This window comes from Rhododendron vialii, chromosome 11a (genome assembly GCF_030253575.1).
Source record: "Rhododendron vialii isolate Sample 1 chromosome 11a, ASM3025357v1".
NCBI lineage: Eukaryota > Viridiplantae > Streptophyta > Magnoliopsida > Ericales > Ericaceae > Rhododendron > Rhododendron vialii.
In genome coordinates, this window is record NC_080567.1 from 3,062,501 (window position 1) to 3,081,941 (window position 19,441).

The 19,441-nt window shown below is 37.8% G+C and overlaps 2 protein-coding genes and 1 long non-coding RNA gene across 8 annotated transcripts; 2 read left to right on the plus strand and 1 right to left on the minus strand.

Moving 5' to 3' along the window:
• Positions 1 to 2,789: 2,789 nt before the first annotated feature.
• Positions 2,790 to 4,038, plus strand: LOC131306765 (uncharacterized). Its single transcript, XM_058333188.1, has 5 exons — positions 2,790 to 2,868; positions 2,945 to 3,000; positions 3,159 to 3,309; positions 3,423 to 3,571; positions 3,652 to 4,038. Exons 1-5 carry the CDS (start codon positions 2,790 to 2,792, stop codon positions 3,973 to 3,975), a joined length of 759 nt encoding a protein of 252 aa, XP_058189171.1. The 3' UTR covers positions 3,976 to 4,038.
• Positions 4,039 to 4,141: 103 nt separating this feature from the next.
• Positions 4,142 to 9,544, plus strand: LOC131308142 (uncharacterized). The gene is made up of 3 exons (XR_009194335.1): positions 4,142 to 4,919; positions 8,857 to 8,977; positions 9,064 to 9,544. It is a non-coding gene; the product is annotated as an uncharacterized LOC131308142 (long non-coding RNA).
• Positions 9,545 to 9,648: 104 nt separating this feature from the next.
• On the minus strand, positions 9,649 to 17,667 carry LOC131308143 (vesicle-associated protein 2-1-like). 6 transcript variants are annotated; one of them, XM_058334960.1, is made up of 9 exons: positions 17,373 to 17,583; positions 17,134 to 17,243; positions 15,856 to 15,926; positions 15,624 to 15,705; positions 13,533 to 13,648; positions 13,281 to 13,412; positions 12,098 to 12,166; positions 10,260 to 10,346; positions 9,649 to 9,989 (listed from the first exon to the last, which is right to left on the minus strand). In XM_058334960.1, exons 2-9 carry the CDS (start codon positions 17,186 to 17,188, stop codon positions 9,972 to 9,974), a joined length of 630 nt encoding a protein of 209 aa, XP_058190943.1. In that variant the 5' UTR covers positions 17,189 to 17,243; positions 17,373 to 17,583; the 3' UTR covers positions 9,649 to 9,971. The 6 variants fall into 6 exon arrangements, with proteins under 6 accessions (XP_058190943.1, XP_058190944.1, XP_058190942.1 ...); XM_058334961.1 differs by having other exon boundaries at positions 17,134 to 17,233; positions 17,452 to 17,557; XM_058334959.1 differs by lacking the exon at positions 9,649 to 9,989 and having other exon boundaries at positions 10,041 to 10,346; positions 17,452 to 17,667.
• Between the last annotated feature and the right edge of the window lie 1,774 nt (positions 17,668 to 19,441).

Sequence of the window (19,441 nt, forward strand, 5' to 3'; positions counted from 1 at the left end):
GCCATAGCCAACGGATATCCATCAGCCGGCGCTCACCGCCAAGGCGACAAGCTTACCTCTCAGCAAGGAGGCATCCCCCGAAAGGGACACCAATGCATCATGGAGGAAGATTACCGAAGGTACATTGCCGTAGCCAATTGAAAAGATCAATCGGCCGGCGCTCGCCACCCATCTCATTGAAATAGACGACCAGCTTACCTCTCAACAAGAAGGCATCCCCCAAAGGGAACACCAATGCGTCATCGAGGAAGAATTTTCGAGCAGCAACGAGCTTACCTCTCCGCAAGGGTGGGGCTTCCCCGAAGGGTTACAACACCAATGCATCATCAAGGAAGCTTTCCGACGGGACATTGCCATAGCCAATGTAGGACCACCGGCCAGCGCATGACGCCTAAACGACATGCTTACCCCTCAGCAAGAAGGCATTCCCTAAATGAACACCAATGCATCGTCGAGGAAGAATTTTTAAAACATAACTTTGCTTACCCCTCAGCATATAGGCAATCACCGAAGGACACGCCAATGCGTCATCAAGGAAGATTTTTGCGAATTCATTTTTTGATTTTTTGATGAACAATGAATTTAGAAAACATTTTGGCTTCACATAAAAGCATCTACAAACTTACCTCTCCGCAACGGTGTCCCTGCCCCTAAGGGTTTCAACACCAATGCATCATTAAGATAGTTTTTTCGAAGGGACAGGGCCGTTGCCAATGGACGAGATCCATCGGGTTTGTGCCATAGCAAATGGATATCCATCAGCCGGCGCTCACCGCCAAGGCGACAAGCTTACCTCTCAGCAAGGAGGCATCCCCCGAAAGGGACACCAATGCATCATGGAGGAAAATTACCAAAGGGACAGTGCCATAGCCAATGGAGAACCATCAACCGGCGCTCGGCGCCTAAGCGACAAGCTTCTCCCTCGACAAGGAGGCAACCCCTGGGCTACGCAACGTGGCATTAGGAATCAAAGACCATTAGCCAGTTTCGCTTTTCCGTGCGGGGACACCAATGCGTCATCGGGAATGGGCCATAGCCAACGGATATCCATCAGCCGGCGCTCACCGCCAAGGCGACGAGCTTACCTCTCAGCAAGGAGGCATCCCCCGAAAGGGACACTACGGATAATCATTACCATCGAAAAAGGGTGGCCTCAAGTTTGAGGCTCCCTCTCGTGGTGCATTCATGTCCATTATAATATAACTAGAATTAAACTCGGGTGGTTAAACCAAAACAGAGCAACCCGCTCTGATACCAATTGAAATTATGCGGAAGCGTTCAAACTACTCCTAGAGGGGGGTGAATAAAAGTTCTGATTTAAAAAATCACCAATTTTCTGATTTACAAATTAATATAGATGAACGGGTTGATTATCTCGATTAATCCAAACCAAAAATCAAGTAGTGTAGTAGAATAAAAATTGAGACAGGATACACACGATTTACATGGAAAAACTTAGGGTCCTAAATAACCCTAAGCCAAAACCACAGCCTAACACTACTGATTTATTCTATTAATCAAAAAGAAGTACAGATTGCGAAATAGTAAAAACCTTACCCAAGCCTTTACCTATTATCGCCAATCTCCGATGCTCCCCGAGTTTCTTCAAGATCCAATAGATGCACTACGGACTTCACGCCTGATCTCCGGATTCAACCGGCTCTGAATCAATCTCCAAAAGATTCGGCCACAGCAGCAAACGACACCAAGAATCACGAACAATGAATGAATGAATGATATGATGGGTAACGTGATCTAAACAACACAAATGGCGTTCGAAGATGCAAGAGGCAAGGACAAAACCCAAAACAGAATGCGGGTTGCCACACCAAAACAAAATCCTTAAAAATGCCGTGCACCCCCTTTGTTAACAAAAATAAAACTTGCCTCTGCCGAAAACCAAAAACTGTGCAGTGCAACCTTTTCTTTCTTTTATGAAAACCCTACTGTCTCTGTACTCTCTATCTTTTTTGACTCAGTAGGTCTATGTATATATGGACAGATGCAAAAAGAAAAACGTGATAGAAAATATGGGTTGATGCCTTAAACAAAAAAACCTCCTCGGAAAAAGCTCTACCCCTATAGATGATCAACGCCCTTTTTTATACTTGTATTTTCCCCTTCTAGGAAAGATCTTTTAATGATGCATAAATGGAAAGTAAAATGTCACTGTATTTTCAAAGAGGAAAACGTGAGATCTTTATTTTTATTCTCCGGAAAGAATCTCGTAACGATAATGATATATATATATATATATATATATATATATATATGTATGTATATCTACGGTAAACAGATTTTTCAGAGAGTTTTATAGGAAAGGGAAATGCACAGGAATAAAATTTCTTATCTTGGAAATAATATGCATGATGTGTTGTGTGATGCTTTTACCTTTCACACAATTGGATTGATGTCGCAACGGTCAACTTGGCGTAAATAATAGGAGAAGCATCGAGCGAGCAACTACCCTCTACTAACCTACCCATTACAATCAAACAAAGTCGACCAATGGAGGTTTTGGACAACCCTGGAAAGTGCCAAAAAAACTAACAGTTGGAATTCGGCAGCTTGGATGACTCATTTTATAGTTGCCTAACCAATACACCCAAAAATTGGAAGAGCCGTGACAATAATATAGAAGTGCCGTGGGCATAGGTATTGAGTCTGTTATGACTTCTTTCTTTTTTATAAATGACTTAGTTGAATTTTCTTTCTGTGTAAGTATCTTCATTTTTTGATGTGTCCCAAGTTACGCGATAAGTACTGAGAATAAAATCAATACATTTCCAATGATTCTAGGAGTTGAGATGCCTAAGGATAATCAAATAACAGTTGTAGTGCAGAATATGGAACTTGGCCCACTAATTGGTAAGCATTCTAACTACAAAAACTATTTGCACGACTTGCATATTTGTGTAGACCATATAAACTGCGATTTTTTCAGATGAAGAGATACATGTGTCTCCCATGTTTGAAATAGTTAGCCTATGTGAGAATGCAGTAGAAGCAAGTGACAAGCAAAATATTGAAATTGATCCATCAAATGCTATGTATTTATAGTAATAGTGACATGCATTATATAGATTAGACTCCAATACCAAAAAAAAAGAGAAGGTAATTGGAGTGTAGAAATTCATTTTTTATCTGAATTTTAAAAGATACATATATCCAACAAAATTAATCAAATTCAAATTGCTTTGCACATAGGGGTAGAAATTAACCTGCAGCCGCCACCCAAAATAGTTCAGTCGCAAAGAGATGCTCAAGGAGTAATTAGAGTGTCAAATATAAATAAGGACTCAACAGATGGTAAGCACTCTTAAGTAAAAAGTAACAATTAAAATGATATCGTTAATAGCAGTTTTGCTCTTTCATGTTTTGAAATGTCGATTCATTTTACGTTAAATGTTGACCGTGTGTAGGTGATATGATTGTCCATTATCCTCATTTTGTTGATTTTCATCCAAACAGACTTAAATGGAAAGTCAAAGCTCGATTGGTAAGAATGGTACAAGAGATTAATCGGCTTTCACCCCATGCAACGCTCACATTGGTTTTACTTGATGACCAGGTACTACAAAATTCTATTTAAGTCGATTAATGAATGGTGATATATTAACGTGTGTAATTTTTTATACTTTGGCGGTGTAGGGTGATGCTATGGAGGCTACTGTAAGGTACAAAGATGTAGACTATTTTAGAGAGTATCTTTATGAGGGAAGGGTCTACCTTTTTAATGGGGTGTATATTTTACTAGCTGATGATAAATATAATTTGGTACCGTATCACTTCAAAATGTCTTTCACTGATGATACCAGAGTAGAATACGCATTTATCAACTGTGATACAACCCCTCTTCATTGGGCTTACTGTATAAGGTTAAAAGACATCCATGATTTTGCCAACAACTATGTGCAATTGATAGGTATGTTGTTCTATGTCTATATTACTTACATAGTACACCTAGAAGATTGAGCAAATCATCGTCCACCAATTTTTAATTCCAACAAGTTAATTTTGTTGTTGTTATATGTATTATTCTTCAGATGTGGTTGAGTTGGTTGTTACTGTCACTGAATGTCGAAGTACTAAACAAGAAGAACCTATTGTTAGAGATGTGGTGTTGCTTGATAATCTACAATGTGAATTTAATCTCTATTCTATTGACACATTGATAACAGTATGACGTTTATTCGACTCACTTTGTGGAATGAATTTGCAATAAAAGATGGGATGCGTCTGCATGAAACTCTGCACCTTAATAATGTTTTGTTTGCTACAGGTTGAAGGTCAACTATTTTCATGGTAATACTACTCTTAACCTGTATGAACTTTTTTTTCTCCAAAAATACTAATCTAATGATTTTAATATTTTAACTTCTACGCCCGTACCTTAGCACCTGCATGAAGAGCAAATTATATGTTAAGTTGGATACTTTCAACACTTTACTCAAACTAATATGTTGATGCATACTCTACAATATAGAGTTGAGATGAGATGGGTATTATTAGCTCGATTAATGGTTCTAAAAAATTACGTGCTAATCTAGGTTTGCCGAAAACAAAAATGCACAGAAGTTGGTAGCATGGAATTGTACACATGAATTTTCGCTCCCACGGAAACTAATAATTTCAAATGCCAAGAGAATTCGAATAAACCAATTTGCGTTTTTACCCAATGTAAGATTTCCCCGTACATGATTGCATGGTTAATATTTTTTTTCATTGTATACCTATGCTTTGAATTTGTGAATTTTTTCGTAGGTACAATATTATTGCGTTATTGGCTATATCGAGAAAATATATGTTGACCACCTATGGATTGATTTATGCAAAACATGTTTTAAGCAAGTTTAAGATTAGTACGGCTAGTTTGTGTGTAATCAATGCGGACGAGAAGATGTCCAAACCGTAACCAGGTATTCGTTTTTTATAATGAGTACTATAACTTATATGTAACACAACCAAAACTGTAACGCCCCGAATTTTGGGTACGTTAAAAGGACATTTTATTGATAACATCAAATGGAGTCTGGCTCTTATTACAACAAAACTTCCACACGAGTTCAATAATTACACAAATGGAGGGGGATTCTAGGGTTCCTAACTACAGCTCCTCAGCTCTTCCATTCTTGCCAGCTCCTCAGCTCCAAAAGCCTCCACGGTGATCTGCTTACCCTGATCATCTACAAAATCTGACACATTATACCGGCGTCGCCACCCATATAATATGTCAGGGTCACCAAAAATGCAACACCGTGAGCTACGAAAGCTCAATAGAAAAATCCCATACCCGCTAACCCATACTTACAAACAATAGGAAATAACACATCAATTTCCACATGATATATATATACGCAGCTAACAATGACACATCCACATTCGTTAATCAACTTTCGTTGGTGTCCAAGAGTCTCGTGTTTCTCCTACGCGACTCATCGTAGACCGTGTCAACATTTTCATTTACAAAACAATCTTTCAAAAGCCATTTGTTTAACACAAAACATTTGCATTGGCTCCGTACCGCGGATAACCAAGCTACACACCCAACCCTTTTTTAAATTATTTGCATTGGCTCCGTACCACGGATAACCAAGCTACACACCCAACCTTGGTTCCGCCGCGCCGGGTTCCCATTGGCACACAAAAATATTTGCGTTGGCTCCGTACCGCGGATAACCAAGCTATACCTCACCATGGTTCTGCCGCTCCGGGTTCCCATGGGAACGCACACATTTCAAAACCCTCGGTTCCGCCGCTCCGGGTTCCCGAGTATCCCACAATGGTTCCGCCGCTCCGGGTTCCCAATTGGGGTTTTCGAAATCTAAAAACCTCGGTTCCGCCGCTCCGGGTTCCCGAGTATCCCCACAATAATTCCGCCGCTCCGGGTTCTCATTGGGTTTTTCAACACACACCACACAATGGGCTACCACGTCCGGCCACATTGTGGTTTTCACAATCCACGCAATGGGCTACCAAGTCCGGCCACATTACGAGTTTTCATACACACAACGGGCTACCAAGTCCGGCCACGTTGCGGTTTTCAAAATCCACACGATGGGCTACCACGTCCGGCCACATTGCGGTTTTCGAAAATTCAAAACCTTTTCAAAACACGTCTTTTACACACGCACACACACAACTCACATAATGCCACCCGAAATCGGTCATTATGTTGTTTCAAAATATTTCCTTCCTCGAAAAACATTTCCTTTCATTACTCACACCCTAGGTGTCATGTTTCTACTTTCTCGGTTCTCGTGTCTCATTTACATACAAAGACTCCACGGTAGGACAAACGTAAGCAAGAATCATTCTAACAAGATCATCCAATTCTATATTACTCATCACGCTCAATTACTACTTATAGCATAACGCCACATGTACGGACGCCCTTGGAGTGTATCACTTATGCTTATTCAAAGCACAACGCCACATGTACGGACGTCTTTGGAGTGAAATCACTTATGCTATATCACATCACAAGTAATACAAGCAATTCATATACGCATACTCATAACTATCTTAAAGATCAAAATACGAATACTTCTAATCAAACGATAAGTACGTAAGGATGAACTACATATAATTAGGAGTAGTAGATAGGGATAATCTACATTATACTTTCCAACATACGGTTCTACGTTATACGTTGAGTTAGTGGACGAGGGACTCTACATATACTTAGAGATAGTGGACAAGGGATTCTACATAAACTTAGAGATAGTGGACAAGGGATTCTACCTTACTTCTTGGCGGTAGTCGGCTACGGAAAGTACGTCGGTGGTCGGGCGGAGTAACTTCCTACGGTGGTCTCCGGTAGCTTCGAAAGAGAAAGGTTTCTCTCGAAACTTCTACTTGACTATTACTACTACTACTTTTGGATCGAGAGGGTGGTCGAGTGGCGGTTTAGTGGCGGCCTAGGTTGAGTTTCTTGAAGAACTCAAGAACACTCAAGAACAAAGAAGAACTAAAGAAAGAACAAGAATTTCTAGAGAGAAGTTGGAGCAAAGTGAGAAGGTGTGAGTTCAATGCTTGGAATGGGGTCCTATTTATAGAAAAACCTTGGCTCTCTCTCCTCTCTTCATGGCCGGCCCCCCTCTCTCTCTCTCTCTACCTCAAATTTTGACACATGGCATGCAATCTTTGAAAGATCAAAGTCTAACCCTAGGCTTGCATGGCTATTCTTAGTACTTTGGATGGGATTTTTGGAAGATATGTTGGAAAGGAGGAGACATAGGTACAAGATTTGGTTTTAAACAAGCATAGAAGTACAATGGAGGAAGGTTCTTAGCTAGGAAGGAAGATATCACCCATGGATTGAAAAGATGAGAAAGATCAAGGAAGTACAAACAAATATCTCCCTCCCTCTCTCCCATCTCTCTCTCTCGGCCCATCTCTCTCTCTCTCTCTCTCTCTCTCTCTCTCTCTCTCTCTCGGCAATCTCTCTCTCCCTCTCCCTAGTACACTTATATATATATATATAAAAACAAGAAAGAATAAGAAAGTACAAGATTTCCAAATTTAAAATCCTATTAAAGAAATACAATTAGGCACATGTTGATTAAATAAATAAACTAGGGTACTTTGTAATCTAGGTAGATCACACCTCCCATTAAACAAATCCAATTGGGTACAAAACCCCAATACAAAATAATATTAAGGGTACTTTAAGAATATTAGGCCTTAAAGGCTATTAAGGCTACTAAGTACTTTAATAATAAAATAATGAGTACTTTCATCACATGGGGTTTAAGAAAATATTATTTTAATGAACCCATGTACTTGTTGAAAGAATAACTCTATTACCCAATGGACAATAAATCTCCTAATTTTTATTATCCAATGGACAATAGCTACTAGGAAACTTTTATAATAAAATAATTAAAGTTGTCATTTTTAAAGCATGTGACAAAAGCCCTATATTTAAATATAGGTGTGGTACCAAGTACCCCAATTAAATAAAAAAGCTAGGATTCTTCCCATTAGTTTATAAAAGAGTACAAGTACAAGAAAATCTAGGGTTTAGATATACCCCAAAAGTTTAATGCATAAAAGTACATGGGAATCCAAATCTTGATTATTAAAATGCAACTTTGTACTTGGTAGAAAGATTTGGGTTATTACCCAATGAATAATAATTCCCCTAACGGTTATCGTCCAATGGATAATAAGGTACGAGTACTTTAAATCATAATTTAAGTCTTTTTAAAAGACTACATGTCCTTTTGAAATTTACCCATGTGTTTATATATATGTACTTAGCCAAATATAATAAAGGAAAAGCTTTTGTCCAATGGGTAAAGATTACCCTAACAATCATTGTCCAATGGACAATAGTTACTAAGGTACTTTTTATAGTAAAATATTCAAAAAGTACTTTTAAAGTAATTATAAAAGTCTACTTCCAAAAGATTATAGTACTTTGTTCCAATCTTTCAAAATCCTTTTAATATAAAGAATTGGGTTTCTATTATCCAATGGATAATAGTTCCCCTAACATTTATCGTCCAAAAGATAAAGAATAAAACCAAATCAATAAAAGGAATAATTAAACAATATCTAGTCTAGGGTTTGAAAAGGTTCAAAAGGTTCATCTAGTAACTAAGTAAGTTGGTTGCTTGGTTCCTCCAAGTAGTCGGTTAGAAACTAACCAAATTGGCCAAATAAGGTTTCTAGTCGAGAGTTTAACCAATGAAAAAAAAATCTAACTACGACGAAAATTAATAAGCAATCATATAGCCACACAAGAGAAAAATAAGTAATTCAAATAAAATTCAAATATTTAACGAAATTTTTATTAACCAAAATTCAGGGTCGTTACAAAAACGATTGAAATATTCGCATGCATTTTAGGTATAATGTCAAGATGGTCGTGAAAGATTCCACTGACTCAATGGAACTCTTGCTAGAGGATACGAATATAGAATTTATCTTATAATGTGTCGCATCTTGTCTTAAAAAATTAATGTTAAAGGTAAATACTTAAAAGTTAGATATAAATTACACTGTATAGAATTAAAATAATATTACAGTACCTTTATTTGCTTATTATTTTGCCAGGATAATGGGGTGCAAATGCTCAAAGACTATATTTCTCAATATTATGAGAGTTCATATGTGTTCATTATTCTTGCTCCAACAACTGGGAGTCTTGAATTTCGTTTTAAAAGTTGATTGGTCAGAAGAGTGTTGGCACCTTTCCAAAGGTAATAAACGATTACAAAGATTGTAGAGATGATAAGTTGTCCTTTTTTCTTCATTGTCATACCTAGATTATACATAAACCAGTCCATATTTTACGATGAGTTTAATAATTCTTAATCTTATTTATGTTGGAATGTCGAGGACTGACAAAGGAATAATGGGGTCGTCAATATAAGAGCTTTGTTAATAGATTGGAAATTACATAATGAATTTTATTTGTTAGGTTAAGTTTTACAAATATATATTCGATTTTATTACGTGTGTTGGGATATTTTTGACATGCTTGAATATTTTTCATCTCGATTTGACCTGCACATACACCGTATTTTACTTTGTTCCTGCCCATTTTTTTCAACATGTCCTCCCTTTGCTCATTGTTCTACCTGTAGCTTTAGTTGTCTTCAAAACGTGTTGCATCATGCCTTCAGGCACGGGTATTCACTAGTAGATATACATATTCAAGGTTACGTACAAAATTCTTAGGAAATACTGTATATACACACATATACATAGACACACACACACACACACTCCAGGTTCGCGTGTTAGGTTCTAAGTTCGGCTCACTTATTAAACGAGCCAAAAATTGAGGCTTATGTTTGGTTCGTTTAGTACCCGAATCGAATACGAACGACAAGCCTTCACCAATTCGAGCTTCGAACAGTTTACGAACAACTCAGTTCATTTGCATTTGCAGGCCTATGTCTGGCAGTCTGGGTGGAAAGTTATTTGCACAAATGGCCTTCTGGACAGGTGTGGGTGTGCTAAAAAGTATTCACATCCTGATTGGCGTAAAAAAAAGCCCAATCAAATTTAGACAGCATTGAGTAATATGACAGAAATAAAAGCAAAATAACTAATCAAGAAAAATAAGCAATGATCACTTTACAAAGAGAAGGGGATACAAAAGAGCAGCCTTCTCAATCACAAAAAAGATAAGAATAATACAATGACACCTCAAGAAAACTAGTCTCCAAAAACTGTGAAGAGTGAAGCAAGTGTATTTATTCTGTTGAAGGCGAAGACAATGAAAATTTTAAAAGGAAGCCAACCATGATTCCAATGAGTCCAACAAGAACTGAAAATTTGAAGGAGAAGCCAGCGTCGCTTTTCCGGTCCCTCCGTCTCTTAAGCATTTCCTGTTAAAAAATTAGAAAGCATAATGTGATAGACTTTAATGTCGGCACCTGCATCTAGAATACCACATTTTCTAGTGGTGGAAATCATGCAATTATTACTCACTAAGAGTTTGCAAGATTTCATCAATCCCATGCCATGACAATAGAAAACCATGCGAGAGCAAAGATCGAGTAACGACACTGTTCTAAAGGGATTCTATATGGTAAGTTGGATCAAAGGCAATCAAATATGTGATGCACAGTGTTATGGCTGCCCAGCGTACGGACCGAACCGCTCTAACCTGCCAAACCAACTGCCCGCGAAGCAAATCGAGGTATGTTACGGACGAATACAGATCCTAACATCACTAATATTGGCGGATCGATTCAGTTTTGGATTCGGTTTTAACCAACACTGCCCTTTGCAAAAAATTAAAAATAAATAAAAACTAAAACTAAAACTTTAAAAGTGAAATCCCCGGTTCCCTAACTCCTCATCTCAATCTCTATTCTCTCTCCGCCTCTCCCCTTGCTCCCTCCCTCTGTCGGTCCCTCCATTCTCCGCCTCTCTCCCTCCCTCTCTTCGACCACCTCCTCCACCTCCGGCGATGACAGAACCACACCTCCGGCTGAAACACTGCTAAGGTATCTGAGGGAACCTAGACAAGAAGCTTTAACTTCAAGTCCATAGAGAAGTGTTGGTTGTTGACTGTATATAGGACTTATAATCATAGAGAACTAATTTATTTAACAGATTTTACTCCTTCCATCCCAAACCCACACACAACCCATTTATACGTGAGCGAGGTGCTTTTTTGTTGTTTGGAAATTGTTTTTTTAAGTATTTGGGGATCAATAAACAGAGCAAGCCAAAAAAACAGAGCATGGCTTGTTGTTCGTTTCAGTTTTAGTCTATCAAAAAAATTCAAGCCCAAACCATCCAAGCTGCATGCGAACCGATTGAACCGGACAACACTCACGGACGGGTGTGGATGGAGAAAAAGACAAACCGCCACGAGCGGACCACCCAAAACCGATCCGTGGGCAGCCCTACACAGTGTTGGTTGGGGACACACGTCTAGGGGTATGACCTGTCAAACCATCCAAGGATATGCAAACTTGGCAAAATGAATCACATTTTGACTTATTTTGTAGGGGAGTGACGTTCTATATAAGTGGAGCGGAAATAAAAACAACCCTTTACTAATTTTTTTTTCTTCCTAATCATGAATAATTATATGTTAGTAATAAGAGTGACAATTGCTAAATATAGGGCTGATAAGTGTTGGACAAATATATGACTCATGTCCAGGTTTCGTGTGTCAACACGGTACTTGATTTTTTTGTTGAAAGTACATGTAACATAGTAAGTGAACCCGATCTGCATGTCATCCATTATAACTCAGCTAACTTTTAACATTTGATTAGAATGACATGTTCTGATCATCTCATAAATAGGTTCTCTTCCACAACACATATCATCAAATAATTGCATAGAAAACCACATAAAAGGTGGTAATTACTAGACCAAAACAGTCAACTAAGCACATTACGCATTTCTTTACCAAACTTCTTATACTGTGTTGAGGCTTCCTCCAGGTAGGTTGTGTTTGTGTTTAGTTCTGCATGTTTGGTGGATCCCTAGTACGTTCTCCTAGGGTTGCCATTTTAGTAGTCATTACCTCATCTCGACGTGTGTCTAAGTTAACATTAGTATAGAATTACAAAACCAAAACAATCATTGTGGCGAAAAAGAAAGCGAGCAAACTAACCAGTTCCTGTTGCAATTGTCGTGTTTGTTGCACAGCTGTATCCCTTTCATCTTTGAGATGCTGCAAAGCCTGAATCCGTAATGAATTTATTAGATTACCAATTGTCCTGAAAGCTTAAACGGTTAGGAAATGAGTCCAATAATGTATATCAAGTTACATGTCTAACACTCTCTTGCACGCAACCACACGGAGAGGCAACAAACCTGAACCAAATAGTTGTGCAAATAGACACAGAAAAGTGGGCCATAAGAGCATAATATGGGAACAAACACAGATAATTAACTCGAACCTAGGACCTCCAAGAACTAGACCTCTGATGGTTATATTAAATCACCAGTTGCCAAAAATTTTAAGTGGTTGGCAATGCCCCAACAACATATCCCAAGCAATCTAGCAACAATATTTGCAACTACTTATCAGAAAAAATAAGTGTTGATATAGGACTAATTAAAGAGGTGGCTAAATGAGAGTTCGACAAATTACCGCCTTTCAAACGAACCTTAAGGATACACTTCATGATATGAGAAAGAGAAGTATATGAGTAGCTTGAAGAACTTAGCATTTACTCTCTTAAGTAGGCTATAAGCAGGAAGATAGGAGTGCAGCAGGCAAGAAGCATTGTTGAGATACCCGAAAGACCGGAAGCAATGCATACAAACCTTATGCAGTCGCAAAGGCCATCCCAACCAATAAATGGGAAAGGACCAAAATACTACATCATTGACTCCAAATCTAACCCGCCTACCACAATTTAGAGTACATATCAATTTGTCAAAGACTTAAGCCATCTGTTAACAATGTTGAAAAATAGAAGAGAAAATGAAACCATTCATAGAACTTGAGCACTAACATGTCCCATAAAGAGGCTACCCACATCACAATGTTGAGGAGTTGCACATCTACCATCCCAACAAAATAGAGGAAATTATGACCTGGGAAGTTTGGAAAACTTTCTTCCATGCCATCAAGAAATTAAAAGTCGAATGGTTGCTCATTTGAAAACATTCTGGGCAAACTGTGCATATACACTAGTGCCATTACTAAAAAAAGACTGACAGAAACAAGCATTGAAATGGTATGAAAAGAGCTCTTCCATTGACAAAAACAAGTAGTAGAAAACAAAATCGTACAAAAATGTGCAAAATAACCCAAATTTAAACAAAAGAGCAATAGTAGAACTCACGGAATTGCTATCCAAATTTCGTTTGGAGTCCTTCGATGCTTCATCTTCTGAATTTCCTAAAGCTGCTTGAGGAGACAGATAGACAACCCTAAGCTTGCATTCCTCTACTACTTTTCCACTGTCCTTAGTAAACTGTGTGCAACAATGTCCATCATTTTGACAGGGAAACAATATTCATCGTTTATTTTTACTCCAAACCAATGTAAACAAGCCATAAAAATGAAGTCATTGTTCTCAAGAAAAGATTCTTACAGTATCTTGCAGAAGCTTATCGACCTCGGTATGTGAAGCCACAATGGTGCTCTGTAGCAGAAATTTATCTTTGGATTGCATGTCCGGAGGGTATTCTCTTTGAGCTTGAAGGGTGACTACATATACAGCAATTAGTCGAAACAAACATTAGAAATTTATTGTATCTTAATGACAGGAACTATATTGCCACAAAACAATGGCACACTTTCATGCAATCAGTCAAAGCCAGTAGGTATCATAAAAAGAGACCCTGATCTAGGAGATCACCTGGTACCCTTGCTCTAGACAACCATGCAACATGAACACTTCTCTTGCTCACTTTGGCATATGTGAGCATATCCTGAAGTCCTAAAGTTGCCTCAGTTCAGTGAATTTCATTTATTTCTTGGTAAAATAGTATAACTTGCCGTAAGTTTTATGAAAACTACAAAAACCTTTGACCGTCAAATAGGCTTAAGGGATAACCTAATTTTTGTATTTTGTGTTTCATGATTTCGTTCATTTTAATCGAACACAAAGGTATATATACAGCACATACAATACCCCCTTTTTGATTGGGGTGATATAGAGAAGTTTGTCCTAAGGTACTTTGGCACAAGTTAGTTTGGTTTACACACCATAATCATAGATGAGCCTTTATTCAATGGCCAGCCTTCCATGGTAGATTATCTATTACGAATAGGCTAGCATGTTGGGGGATTACAAAAGACAAGGACTGTGTTCTATGCCTCAGATTGAATCCCATAATCACCCATTCTTTTCTTTTTTTTTTGATCAACGAAAGTTCGTATTGTTAGGATAGTTACATTAGCACCTTGGAAGAGGAGTTGAACTCCTTACCTCCTTCCTCCTAGCACCAATTGCACCCTTTGATGCCATTCAGCCAAGGGCCTCTTGGCATAATCTTATTCTTTGAGTGCCTATTTTCAGGCCGTATGAAGATGGAAAATGAAACTGCTTGCGGTATATCAAACTATAAGGGAGACTCAACCATAGTCTCAGTCTACAAATTAGCCCTTGTTGCATCTTTGTATCATATACGGGGTGAAAGGAACTGCAGGGTTTTCTAGGAGAAGGACATGGATTCAAAAGGGCTTTCTAAGATGTTAGAGCTCACTTATGCTCTTGGAGAAATGATAACGCCCCGTGGAGAATAATCTAATTTGTGCTAGGTGGGAACTCACGTTCTGGAACTAATACTTGAGTAGCTCTAATCTTTGTTCACGTTGTACTTTGTTTACGAGTCTTTTTGCCCTGCTGGCCTCATTGTAGGTTTTTGAAGGATATACCCTTGATCTTGATTTGTGTGTTGGGTAACATACCTAGCTTCCCCACAATAAACATATAAATCCGGTTGACAATGTAGAGCCCACTTGAAGCAGGATTCGGATGGACAATATGAACATATTACCCTGCAAACATCCCCTTTCTTAACTAGCCTCCCATAGTCACATTCATAAGTTCCTTAATAATATATGCTAATACGATCACCATCACCCAACCAGAAGCACAACCCTACTAACTCATCTTGTGTGTTCTCCCATCTAGCACCACTCCGATCACCATGTACAACACACCCAGAAGTTCACTTAAATCATTGCAAACCTCCATAGTAGACCACTTCAACAAATCAGCTCTCTCTCTCTCTCTCTCTCTCTCTCTCTCTCTCTCTCTCTCTCACTCTGTATATATATATTTTTCAGTGCAGTTCCTTTCTATAGGCATGCTCATCACCAACTTGTATATCAACAACTGTGTGAATCTATATATGCCTCCACTGCTTTATTCCCTTTTGTAGCACAACACGACTATGCTCCTCTTTCTCTCCCTCTCCATTCATTTATTTACCCAAAACTTACGAAATTAAAAGGGAAAAAAGACTAAAGTAAAAGAAAAAAAAACTGTTAATAGTTTTTATGTTGGGGAAATTCCTGTAATACAAATGTTGATGGATGGAAACAAGCGTTTGTACATTATGTTCACTGTCCATATTCATTCCATCTACATGGAATATGAGTTTACACATTGCAACAATAAAAACTAACAACATAGCCAAAAGATTGTCACATAGTGATTAGTGATGTATAGCACCTCTTATGAAACACGAGTCCCATGGCTGTATAACACCAGTGTTTGGTCGTACAAAGTACTTCTTCGGCGAAGTGGTTTTGACCTAGAAAAGAAGATGACATAAGCTTATCAAAAAAGAAAAAACAAGAGGAATAAAAGATGTACATAATTTACAGAATTCCAAAGGAGCTTTATCAATACATGCTCAACAACAAGTGATTTTACATATGGGTTCAGTATAAGAAAAGAGTACCTTGAATGCAACACAGTGTTCAGTGTTGTTCGCAACTTTAAGATCACAATAACTCTGTTTCTCCAGCTCAACTGTTATACAAACAAATTATTAGAAGTCCATTGGAAGTTTCTAACCATGGATCAGAAAATACAACGTAACTGTTAGCATAAATGTGTATAAGTGCACAACTGGATGCACCCCAATATGCAGGCAGAGTAATATAACAAGTAAACTAAAGTTCGCTGTGGAACAAAGTCCACTTCAAGTACTTACTTTTACCCTATTGCAGCACATATACATATTTCAAATACCACAAGACAAAGCCTTTTGACTGAATTATTTGGCCCATACATGTGAGCTCCCCTTACCACAAATTCAAACTAATTGATCTATAAAATCTTATACCCATAAGTTCACTCCAGGTTCCCACCATATCCGAAATTCTTTGAGGTTGAACTGTTTGTCTCCCATATGACAGACGTTGCCGACCTACAAGGTTATTCTCACACCGCCTCTGCATTACCCTTAATTCCCATCAAACGTAATCGTTTTCATTATATCCTTTGTTGTGTGTGTGACACAGCCATTGCCTAACTACCAGCTAACTTATTCTCACCCCCATCTGAGTAGTATCACTTAACTTTCCATGCCCTTCCATGTTTCCCAAGTTGGCCAAATAAAATGAACCCATTGCTAAAAAGTATGGCATCACGATCAAGATAATTCATTTCTAGCTCGTATAAAGACATGCTACACATCCTCCTGGGATCTATTGAGTAACAATTCCTGAAACAAACTATGCTTCTTTTCATAAAACATCGCTCTCCTTTTGCATTAAGAAAATGCTTCAAAAATCTCACTGCTGCTATCATAGATAAATTTACAACAAATTTGAAGTGGTATAGTTCTCATGATGGCAATCCGGCTTCTATTTTTCTGCTAAAACCGCTTTGTGTGATAAACGAAGGTAGTTTTGGTTCACTGAAATCATTTTGACGAGGCATGGGATAGACATTCTTGGCCAAATTGGTGAAATACAATTATTGTAAGGTACTAAGGTCAAGTCAATTTCAACAAATGACACATCCGAATAGCTATTGATAGAATGACTATTATATTTTGCATTCATTTCGTTAAACCAAACACTGCCTAAATTACCAACCATGTCAACATTAACTCCTGGGCCATCATTTTCCAATCTACTGAGTAAATTTGGAAGAATCAAGTTGATTCTAAATAGAATTACGAACACCTTAAAACATGATTAACGTACTGAGAGAAAGAGATTGAGCGTACACTGAAAGTTGAGCTCGTCGGGATGAACAGAGATCAACTGGCCAGTACCAGTCATGGTGATCGATGATGACCGCACCAGATCTATACCTCCCGAAATAGTCTGTCAAACCCTAGTAGTGATGCAGAATTACCATCCACCAGAACAAGTATAATTAAGACAGAGTTAAAAGAATGAGAGAGAGAGAGAGAGAGAGAGAGAGAGAGAGAGAAGAAGAAGAAGAAGAAACAAAAGAAAGCACCTGAGAGAGAATTAAGGATGAAAGGTGGGTGGGAGAAATGGGAAGTGAGATGTGGGCAGGAGTGAAAAGCGAGAATGACCTGGTCGGTCCAGTTGGGCGTCCACTTGTCTTCAACGATGATGCACCAAGAGCCAGCCACAAAGATTGGGGTTCCGTCCGTATTTTGAGAGAGAGAGAAACTTTGTCAATCGGAGGGAGAGCAAATCTATCTATCTATTATAAAAATGTGCGTAAGCACCACAAGCCTCCAAACTCCCGTTCCTGATTTCTTGGATTTTTTATTTTATTTTTGTTTATAGAAAGAGAGAGAGAGAGGTGGATTGAGGGAGGGAGAGAGACGTGGGGAGAGGGCATGAATATAGAGAAAAAATTATTATATTCTTCTCGAGCATAGTCACATGATGTTCTATATTCATTTTTCACCACATATACACATTTGGAGCACAACCACATGCTGTCACCTGGTCCATAGACTCCATACTCATCATCCACCACACATACATTTTTTCAGTGCATAGAATATGAATAATGTTAGCGTGAAAAAATTGAATTATCTTTTTTATCAAATAATGTTATGCCCATACGTTTGATACGCGAGGCCAAAAAGCACCAATATGATTTTTTTGTCCCGTGCATCGAACAGGCATCAACTCTAACAGGCATCAACTAGCGTTGTATCCATTCGATATAGGGGTGAGCATGGTCTGGATTGGTTCGGTTTTATAATAAACCAAGAACCAAACAAATACTTGCAGATTATAAATTTAGGGAACCAAACCAATCCACAAGAGACATAGAACCAAATCAATCCAAACCATTAAAGTACGGTTTGGTTTCGATTTCAAACCACGATTTGTTTTGAATTAAACTATCATTTTCAAAAAATATTTTAAGTACTTAAAGTTACGAAGATAAATTAAAAGAAAACGTATATTGAAATCAATTCCATTTAACTATAAAAAGACACTAACATCAACCAACTAATTAAGAGCGGAATACCACAATTGCCTCAATTCTTGGTAGTGAATGAGTTATAGGAATAGAATTTAGAGAAATTTAGGAATTGGGCAATGTAAGTTGACTTGACCTGGTGATCCTATGTGCTTTTTGTGTATGATTATAAATTAATAATCATAGGAAATTGGGAATGAGTTGTGATATATAGAAGTTTAGTCTAAATTATCTTGGCAGAGAAGGAAAACTAAATATTGCGGTGAATTTAATAGGATCAATAAATTAGAAAAGTAGTTGACTAAGGCTCCTACATTTATTTGGTGAATCATAATTAAATTATGTGTATATATATGTATTATATGGTTTGGAACCATAACCGTGAACGTGAATCCACAAACCAAACCATATAACGCGGATTCTAATTTTCTTAAACCATGACCAAACCATACTACTGAAAACCCGAAGCAAACCTTTTGGTTTGGACTTGATTTGCGGTTTAACGGATTTTTTGCTCACTCCTAAATTTCCAAAAAAAATCAATGTCATTTTTTTAATCCGTGCATTGAACGAATACAAACGCTAGTATGACAAAAAAATAAAGTGAACGAATGATTTGATGATGTGAATCTATCTATGCTATATGTAACGACCCGGATTTTTGAACCAAATTTTTTTTTTTTTTCAAATAAAAAGATTTATTGTTATCCCAAACTTTATTAATTTCTTTTAACTAGTTAGTTCAATAATTATTATGTAACAAAATTTAATCGATTACATGTTAAAATTAACTTTAACCATCTAAATATTTGTAATGATATATGTATATGTAATGTAACGCCCCGAATTATGGGTACGTTAAATAAAACATTTTATTGAAATAAAAACTGAGTCTGGCTCTTTTATTACAACAAAAACATAAAAAAAAAGTATTTTTATTACAAACGGAAGGAAACTAAGGCTCCTAACTACAGCTCCGCTTGCTCTTCCATCACAGCTAGCTCCTCGGCTCCGAAGGCATCCAAGGTGTAAAGCTCGCCCTGCTCATCTATGAGATCTGACATATTATACCCGCGTCGCCACCGGTATAATATGCCAGGGTCACCAAAAAGGCAACA